General features: G+C 38.8%; 1 protein-coding gene across 4 annotated transcripts in view; it reads left to right on the forward strand.

Annotated features, from left to right (window-relative positions):
• Nucleotides 1-9,754, forward strand: part of SLC9A6 (solute carrier family 9 member A6) — a 57,675-nt gene extending 47,921 nt beyond the window's left edge. For all 4 annotated transcript variants that reach the window (XM_036840163.1, XM_036840161.1, XM_036840162.1 and 1 more), the window contains 2 exons: nucleotides 3,302-3,407; nucleotides 7,050-9,754. In XM_036840163.1, the coding sequence (XP_036696058.1) occupies nucleotides 3,302-3,407; nucleotides 7,050-7,322 (379 nt within the window). In that variant the 3' untranslated portion in view covers nucleotides 7,323-9,754. The remainder of the gene's footprint in view (nucleotides 1-3,301; nucleotides 3,408-7,049) is intronic.
• Nucleotides 9,755-10,197: the final 443 nt, after the last annotated feature.

Here is a 10,197-nt window from a genome sequence, read left to right on the forward strand (position 1 = left end):
TGTGTGGTGATATCTCATGTGGTTTAATTTGCATTCCTCTGATGACCAGTGAGGTTTCCTTTCGTATGTTTATTGGCCATTTGGATATCCTCTTTTATGAAGTGTGTCTGTTCGGTTCTTTTGCTCACTATTTAATTGAACTGTCTTATCTTTTTTTTATTTACTTGTAGTTCTTTCTACATTCCTGAATTGAGTTCTTTGTTAGTTATATGTATTGTGACTATCTTCTCCCAATCTATAGCTCATCTTTTCATTTTTGTAATCCTGTGTTTTGAGGAACAGAAATTCTTCATTTTTTTAAAATTTATTTATTTATTTTATTTATGGCTGTGTTGGGTCTTCGTTTCTGTGCGAGGGCTTTCTCCAGTTGTGGCAAGCGGGGGCCACTCTTCATCGCGGTGCGTGGGCCTCTCGCTATCGCGGCCTCTCTTGTTGCGGAGCACAGGCTCCAGACGCGCAGGCTCAGCAGTTGTGGCTCACGGGCCCAGCCGCTCCGCGGCATGTGGGATCTTCCCAGACCAGGGCTCGAACCCGTGTCCCCTGCATTGGCAGGCGGATTCTCAACCACTGCGCCACCAGGGAAGCCCAGAAATTCTTCATTTTAATGAAGTTTATTTCATTAATCTTTTCTTTTATGGTTAGTGCTTTTTGTGTCTTAAGAGATCTTTTATATCCCAAGGTCATGAAGATATTTTCCTATGTTTTCTTCTAAACATATGATTGTCTTAACTATCACATTTAAGTCTTTGATCCATTACAAATTAATTTTTGTGTATAGTGTGAGGTGTGGGTCAAGACCTATTTTTTCCCATGAGTATTCAGTTGACCCAGCACCGTTTATTGGAAATGCCATCCTTAACCCACCGTATTGCAGTGGAACTTTTGTTGTAAATCATTTGGCCATATAAGTCGGGGGGCTCTTGTTTCCAGACCGTCTTTTCTGTTTGTCTATTTTTACATCAATACCACACTCTCTTAATTATTGTACTTTTTAATAAGTCTTGCTATCCAATAGGAGAAATTCTACAGGTTTGTCATTCTTTAGTATTGCTTTAGCTATTTTAGGTCCATGGCATTTTCATCTAAATTTTAGAAACAACTTGTCATTTTCCATACACACATGCACACTCACGCTCACACACACACACAAAAAAACCTGCTGGCCAAGTATTGAATTTGTATTAAATCTGTGGATGAATTTGGAGAGAACTGACGTTTTAACAATATTGAGTCTTCCAATGCATGAACACGGTATATCCCTCCATTTATTTAGATCTTCTTTAACTTCTCTCATTAATGTTTTATAGTTTTTAGTGACAGGTCTTCCACATCTTTCATTATATTTATCTCTAAATATTTGGTATTTTTGGTGCTATTGTAAATGGTATGTATTTCATTTTATTTTATTTTCTACATTTTTGCCCTTAATATATAGGTATACAATTGGATTTTTTATATATTGACCTTGTGTCCAGAAATCTTAAGTTCACTTACATTTCTAATAGTTTTTAGATTCTATTTTCTATGCGTATAACCAAGTGAATAATAATGTTTTATTTTTTCTTGTCCAATACCTTGTATTTTTTTTTATGTCTTATTATATTGGCTGGACATTCCCAGTACAATGTTAAATATAAGTGATGATAGTGGGCATTCTTGTCTTATTCCTGACCTAAGGGGGAAATTTTTCAATATTTCACCATTGAGTATGATGTTAGCTGTCAGTTTTTGAGATATCCTTGATCAATGCAAGAAAATTCCTTTCTATTTCTAGTCTGCTAAGAGTTCTTATCATAAATAGGTATTGAATATTATTAGACGCTTTTTCTACATCAACTGAGATGATCGTGTATTTATTTTTTTCTCCTTTAGTGTGTTATCTTGCTGATTTTCATCAATTGTTTGAATGTTAAGCCAATCTTACATTGCTGGAACAAATCCCACTTGATTATGATATTATTCATTGTGTATGTCACTAGATTTAATTTGATAATATTTTGTGTCTGATTTTTGTGTCTTTTTATGAGAGGTATTGGCTCGTGATTTTTTTTTTTCTTGTAATGTCCTTGTCAAGTTTCTATAGGAAGATTGTGCTAGTTTTATAAAACGGGTAGGGAAGAATTTTTCTCTTTTTCTGTTTTTCTGGAGGAGTTTGTGTAAGATTGGTGTTATTTCCTAAGTGCCGGGAAGATTTTAACCAGTGAAGCCTTCTGGGCCTGGAACTTTTTGTATGAAAAGGTTTTTAGTTTCTTTAATAAATACAGGACTATTCAGATTTTCTTTTGTCAATATTTGGTAAGTTTTAGTTTTTAGGGAATTTGTTCTTATAGAGTTAAATACCAAGACTTATTAGCCTCAGTACTAGCCTGTTAAGTACCGCTAAACTACGATCTGGTACTTTCTGTACTTAATGCACTAGTAGAATTCGTCATTCCAGATTTTCAGTGGTTTTGTGTGGCAAGATGTTTTGTGAACTATGTAAGTGTGTTTATATGAAGTACTTTAATCTTAGAGTTTATAAATATGTGAATTTATGTAAATTTCTTTGGCCTCCTCATTTTTAATTGAGAACAACCTTAAGTTGTAATTTTAGAAAGTAGCGAATATGTATGTGTCCTTCTCCCTTTTTCTGCTTTTTCTCATGATTCCCTCTTTTTTTCTTCTGAGTATCAAATATATTGTTGCATCTGTTTTTATTTTTATTTTTGGAGAATAGATGAATACTGAAATAAGAGTCTATGACAGAGGACCTCATGATGCATAATTTTTTTAAATGTTTTTAGAATTGAGTTTCCTTTGATACTAAAGTTTCAACTCATTGAAGAGGCCAGCTGAATCTACAATAAATAATTAAAACCATTTTTATTACTATATTCTACTGCTGGAATATTTAATCTCTTTTTAGGCTCTTACCATTCTTTACTTTCTTCCGTGTCTCCTTCAGCACTAAATTGAGAGTGATTTTGTCTTCCTTTTGGCTTTAGTAAAATCAGAAAGGCAATATGATGTAGTGGAAAGGGCATAGAATTTGGAATCAAACCAATCTGGGTTCGAGTATTGGTCCTCCGTTTACTTAATTGTGTGACTTTAGGCAGATCATTGAATTCTATGAGCCTGAGTTTCCATATTTGTAAAACAGAGATAATAATAAAATCTCCCTCCCGTTGCATAATAGGGTCATGAAATGGGACAACATTTGCTATCTGAATTGGTAGGTACACTGTGACAGTGATTGTTATCAAACAGATTGTTCTTTTAAATTGGTAAAGAAAGGAATGAAGCTCTTCCTTAACTGGCACAGCTATCTGAAGCCTCTGCTGACGCACAGTGGGCCTCCTCTTACGACAACCCTCCCTGCCTGCTGTGGACCCGTTGCGAGATGCCTAACCAGCCCCCAGGCTTATGAGGTAAGTTGGTTTTATCCAGAACCTAAGTTCTTCATTAAGTTAAATTTAAAATTATCTGCTCTATGGATGGGTTACTGGTTTTTTGTTTTGTTTTGCTTTGCTTGCGTTTAAGGTATAAAATCCACAAGCAGGAATATAAACATATTTTGCTCAGCCAGAAAATGCACTGAAATCTATAAATATAATTCACAGCCTTTGAGCCGTCATTTGAAAAAAGATATAGAATAGCATCTCATCTTACTGTCAGTGATTTTAGTAAATAATTCTATTTCCATGCTGGTTTTCATTTATTTGCAGCATGTGGCCTGAGCTTAGTACTAACTGCGTATATTGTAATCTATAAATCAGGGTCGTCACGGTCATGTGGAGAGGATTACTAAAACATTTTTTGATGCCCCTAAAGTGTAACAGATGCTCTTTTATTTCGGGTATCAGGGAAAGTTTATCTACCTGTGTTCCGTATCGCTGGGAGGCATGGATATATCTAGATATAATCTAGATTCCATATTTTTTCCTTAGCTGCCAACATAAGATTAGTGATTCAGCAGGTATTGCCACAAAGAAAGAAATGACAAATGCTAACCAGTTTTTATTTTAAAATATGAACATTTAAAAAAAATATGAACATTTAATTTTTCAAGTTCTTTTTTAAAAGCCTTTACTTCTAACCCAACCCTTCAAAAATAATCTGGTGCATCAAATAAAGTGCCCATGTTAACACAACCCACCAATTTTGACTACTCTGATGCAACACCTTGAGTTGAGAGATGAGGCTGTGGTAAAGCAGTGTAGACGTGCACCCTCCAGTTCCCTATGACCGCCTCTGTGGTGTTTTAGAGCAGATCCCACAGAGAATGGATGGGGAAGAGGGGTCTTAGCAGGGGTGGCACCTGGGTCAGGGAGGAGTACCCTGCAGTGTTGTGTTACGTTGAGTCAGTGCACAGTTCCGACAGACTACTGGTGGGGTGGGGGGAACACCCCGTGTCTTGTCCCTCCCTCCCACTTCGCCCAGGCTCCCATATCAAGCACGGCCCCCATTCCCTCTTTACCCTGTTAGCCCATGTGGCTCTGTGCTGAGGGGTCAGCCAGCTTTGTCAGTTAAGTCAGTGAGGTCTGGCTCTGGGATTCCAAAGACCCACTCGCCATCACCAAAAGCCAGAAGAGTTCCACAATGCCTGTGTGTCCTGTGGATAGCAAAATACGGCATTGTTCTGTTCGTTTCCTTGGGCTGCCATAACAGAGTACCCCGAACTGAATGGCTTAACAACAGAAATTTACTGTTTCAAGTTCTGGAGGCTAGAAGTCTGAGGTCAAGGTGCCAGTAGGGTTGGGTCCTTCCGAGGGCTCTCTCCAGCTTCTGGTGGTTTGCTGGCCATCTTTGGCATTCTTTGGCTTGAAGATGCATCACACAGATCTCTGTCTTCATCTGCACCTGGCATTCTCCCTGTGTGCGCGTGTGTGTCTGTGTCTCCAAATTTCCCCTTTTTATAAGGACACCCACCAGTCATACTTGATCAGGGCCCACACCAAGGACCTCATCTTAATGTGATCACCTGCAAAGACTCTATTTCCAGATAAGGTCACATTCACAGGTACTGGGAGTTAGGATTTCACATCTCTTGGGGGGTGTGTGCGGGGGGTGGTGGATACCATGTAACCCGTAACAACCATAAAACTTAATTTTTTAATTTTATTTTTTGCTATGTTAACTACTTATTAAATTATAAAAGTAGCATGCTTGCAGCCAGATAGTCAAACAGTATGGAATGTACAAAGTGAAAAATAAAAGTCGCTCTCTTTCTCCCACCTCCATCCCCCAGAGGCAGTCTTTATTAAGGGTTTTGGATACTCCCTGATATAGTTTATCTACACAAACTTATATGTGTATATATATATGCGTATATATAGCTTTCTTTGTTATTGTTTTACACAAATGGGATCATAATAAGAGTGTTGTCCTGCTACTTGCTTTTTTCACTTAATGATACAGCATGGATACGTTTCTAAGAGTCCATTTTTGCCAAGATTGATTTAATTAGTCCCCTATGGCTAGACCTTTACATTGTTCCTCCTTTTGTGTTTTTGTTATTACAAACAGTGTTTACAGTGAATATCCTTGTGTATATAAATTTACCCAAGAATATAAAGTTTTAAAGAATAGATTTTAAAGGTTAAGTTGCTGGGTCAAAAGGCATATGCATTTTAAAATTTGGTAGATATTGCCCCAAACCTGAAACTTAATAAAGGCATTAGAAGGTGCTGAAGAGCCCCTGCTGACGAGTGAAGGTGCCACAGAGCTTTGAGTATTGCTGAATTAAGCGATAGACACGCTTGTTAGACTTAACTGTTATAACTGGATTGGGCAGGAAGGGATTATGGCTGGTTGGCGGAATGGGTTTGTTTGGTTTTTAATTCACATGTCTTTGTCTTTGAGTATTTAGGCAAATTTCTAGCAACAGCAAATTTTTTTAAAGTTTAAAAATTTTTGTCCAATCGTGCCCTCAGTCTATTTGACCATCTTAGACAAATTTAAAGATTTTAAACACGCACAGGATAGGAGAGCTGAGTGTAGGATGTTTCTGTCAGCTCTACTTCCCTCAAGGAGTATTAGTCACAGACTTTTTTTTGCTAGATCAATATGAGTATTTAGAATGATTCTTACTCTATATTTTAAAAAATGACTTTCTGATTTTTAAAAGTAATATGTACTCATTATAATAAAATTTCAGATAGTACAAAAACATAAGAAAATAAAAACCACTAGCAATTCTGTCATGCAGAACTAACTATCATCATTTTGTTGAATACCTTCTAGACTTTCCTGTGCACATGTACACTTTTTAATTTGCCACAATGGCACTATATATGCTAGACATTTTTTCCCTTTTCTGGAACTTTATTTATTTATATTCTTTTTGCCCCCAAAGTTTCCATTAGAACCAAAGCCCATTGAGCTGGGTGACAAGTGTGTAGTGAGGGTTCAATATTTCTAGGTATTGTTGATACGGCAGTAAAAGCTTCATTTATATAAATCTGTTCAACAATCAATTGAACTTACATTTAGCGAATACTTTCTCTGTGCCCCCAAACTGTTAGGTGATTGAAGTACAGCGTACAAGGGACTTAGGGTCTAGTGCGGGGGGTGTGTGTGGCACAGACCACCCCCTGAGCAGTTACGCAAAGGGGTAAGTGCCACTCTAGGGAGAAGACTAAGTACAGGACGCTAGGGGAGAATACAGGAGGACACCTAAGCTAGCCTTGGATGATCAAGGAAGACTTCTGGGAGAAAGTGACTTTTCAACCAAGACCTCAGTGATAAGTAGGCGCTAGTTACATGAAGGAGGGGAGAGGGGACAGGACATAAGAGAAAGCACGAGAAATTTGGGGCAGCTGTCAGCACTTCAGTCTTCGGGCACGCAGTGGGGCGAGTGGGGTCAGAGAAACAGATGGTGGTGGGAGATGAAGCTGAGGGGCCCAAGTCGCACAGTGTCTTTTAAGCCGAGGTGAGGACTTTCGACTTTATCCTGAGGGCAGGGAGCGGCCCCTAAAGCGTTTTAAATAGGGCATCCTTGAAAATTCTGCTATTGGAAATGTTTCTTGAATTTCATAACAATTCGCAAAACTTATTTTATTTGAATTTAGAACCAGGAACAGTTGAAAGATGATGACTCCGATCTTATTCTCAATGATGGTGATATTAGTTTGACGTATGGAGATTCTACTGTGAACACTGAATCAGCCTCGTCCGGTGCCCCTAGGAGATTTATGGGGAACAGTTCTGAAGATGCCCTGGATCGAGAACTTGCATTCGGGGACCACGAACTGGTCATTCGGGGAACACGCCTGGTTCTTCCTATGGATGACTCTGAACCCCCGTTAAATTTGTTAGATAATACAAGACACGGTCCAGCCTAAGCTTACTAATTACTCACTTAGTGATCTGTAAAATTTGCACATGTGATTGTGAAGAAATTCGTACTACCTAAAAAGTCCCAGTGCATGTCTCTGAATGTTTAAGCTGTATAAATGCTATTTATATGGCATCGAAAGACTATAAATACCCTGTACAAGGCAGATTGTGAACAAACTCTTATGTTTTATTGGCTGCACTATGTAGACCGGATCTGTTTTAGAAAGTTAATTTCAGTGATGTCGTGTGTCCAAGCTTTATGTCCCAGTTCAAGTATACAAGGTGACAGATTTACTCTTTCTTATATTTACCTGACACTTAACCGGAGTACCGAGTTCTCGTGATATGAATTAATTTTAAGGCAATGAATTTGTGGGAGGGGAGGGAGAGGAAGGAGGGAGTGCTAGCAGGAGAAGTTCCTTTGTCGGGAAACTTGTGTTGATTGCTGCTGCCTCTGTCGTGACCTTTTCCTTTCCTTTATGTCCGGTGGCCTGTTGTGGTGCGAGAGGCCAGTGGCTTTGGATCTTGCCCCATTCAGATTGGGGAGTGAAGTGCGGGGGCCCTTTGCCCCCCTTGCCGTGAAAAGAACAGATTTGTTGGCTACAGTACACTGCTACTCGGAAAAGAAGGCTGCACATGACTTCCAAGACTTTGTTTCTTTTCTTCCACTCCAAGACCTGGGAAGGAGTCGCGCCATCCAGCCCACTTAGCCAAAGTACAGTTGTATATAGTTCAGAGCACTTGATTTCGATTTGGAGGGGCTGGGGCAGGCGGAGAGGGGGCAGAGGCCAGGAAGGAGAGTAAGGAGCATGGTGGTTTTGGAGAGCTCTCCCCCCAAATATGTAAATACTATATACCAGATAAGTTTAAATAAGAAATTCAATTGCTGCTTACTTTTTGAGTATGTACTTTATCTGTATAGCAAGCTTTGTGGTCAGAAGTTTTTATATCGATTTAAATCGCTGCTCATTAGCAGCCAAACAGGAGCAAAATGTAAAATTTTTGAACTTACTTGTGTCTAATTGTCATTCATTAGTCTGTAGTTGATATTAAAAGTTAATTTATGAATCCATGACCGTTCCACACTACACCACAGCCAGTCATGAGAGAAATACAGCGCTGCGGAGAGCTTGCTGTGAGGGCGGTTGCTCCTTTGTGTGCACCAGGTGTAGTTGTCTTCATGCTCATGTGACTTTTTAATATGAAATACCTAAGCTGCCATGTTTGTTTTGTTTTTCTACAGTTTTCAAGGAAGAGTACATAACATTGCCCGTTTCATATTCAGAGTATGAAAGTGGATTCTATTTTGTAAGCTGCAGATACCTAATGGTGCATTGAATGCTTAGCAGGGGGATCCTTTCCGACATTGATTCTGACCCGTCAAAGTTTCAGAAGAAAACTAGAAACTTCTGTGGGTTTTTTCCCCCTCAGGTCTGAGTAGCATTGCCTTAAATTGTACCCAATTCAAAAACGGATTTGTTTATGTGATGTTCAAATTGTCCAACACAAAATATCTTTGCAAACAAAATATGTACTTGTCTTCCCAAAGGTTTCCTCGCTGTGATGCAAACACTCCTTGCGATTTTGAGGGAATTCTACTGTTGGACCCTTGAGTGGCAGCTCTAACTGTTGGCATAGCCATTTGTTATGTAGTGGTAGCGACTTTCCTGCTATGCAGGAACCCCGTGAAGTGTGCATTTTCTACGATGTGTGCCTCTTCATGCAGTCAGTAATTTCTTGTTAATGTGTGTTTGAGGGGCTTTGAACTTCAGCGTCATTTACCCACAAAGTCATTCACATTGTAAAAGGTTATATAAGAAATTCACAACTACCTTTTTTATCCTGTCAAGTTACTGAGCTCACTTTATGAAAATGGCTGTAAATACTTAGCATGACAAATTCAGTCAGTAACTCGTCTGTTTCAGCATGCATAAGACTTTTTCTTAGGGAAACTGATAAAGCTTGAGTCAACTAAATCTGCCTTCGTACTTTATCAGAGGGGAACCAAGCCTGCTGCGCTTACATCAGCATCTGGAAGATTCTCCTCTCCTCTAATCTGCGTGCGCATCTCCAAGCAAAGAAGAAAAAAACAAACTCTGCTCATACATCTATTGGTTTGAGACACCTGAATGAACTTGGATGAGGTACAGTCTGAGTTCCCATCATGCACAAGTAGAACTGTTCTCGGACTTGTTTTTCTGTTCTTTGTGGACCCTACACGTTTGAATGACTTGAACGTTGCATCTTTTCAAGTTATTTTTTAAGGTTCCTTGGCATTTTATCCTAGTTGTCCGTGTTTGGCAATGTGCTGTTAAAGTAATAGACTTTTAATCTTTTATGTATTTTTTGTTTTCCCTTGGAGTTCTTGGACAGATGTTATAGTGGTTTCTTTTAGGAAAATCTGTCATTAAAAAAATTATAGCCTTGCAAATAACCACTCACAGTGTTTGAGTCACAGTTTATTCTAGTGAGAAGTAAAGAGTGCTGACTTCATTTATTTTTCTACCTATATACCTACCGGGAAAGGGGGAAGACTGATGTTTTAAAAAGCAACAAACAGAAACCTAATGGAACGTAACTTACGGGGTGGCAAATTTTTGGTGCTTATGTGTGAGGCTGGATGAATTTGCTTATGGGACCATTTAAGAAATACGACTCAAAGCAGTCGAATTCTGTTATATTGATTTGTAGCCTGTTAGCTCAGTGGTGGATAATGTCATGAAAATGTTAGTTCCATTATATGGGGGGAGTAAATTCTCTATCCAGTTAGGTAGAAAGGCAGTTGCAAGTTGGGTTGAGAGCACGATCACACAAATAGTCCTTTTTCCAAGTTAAAGACAGGTCTTTCTCTTTGTACGTAAGAAGTTTTGTAGGTTGGGG

Source organism: Balaenoptera musculus, chromosome X, assembly GCF_009873245.2.
Source record: "Balaenoptera musculus isolate JJ_BM4_2016_0621 chromosome X, mBalMus1.pri.v3, whole genome shotgun sequence".
Lineage (NCBI taxonomy): Eukaryota > Metazoa > Chordata > Mammalia > Artiodactyla > Balaenopteridae > Balaenoptera > Balaenoptera musculus.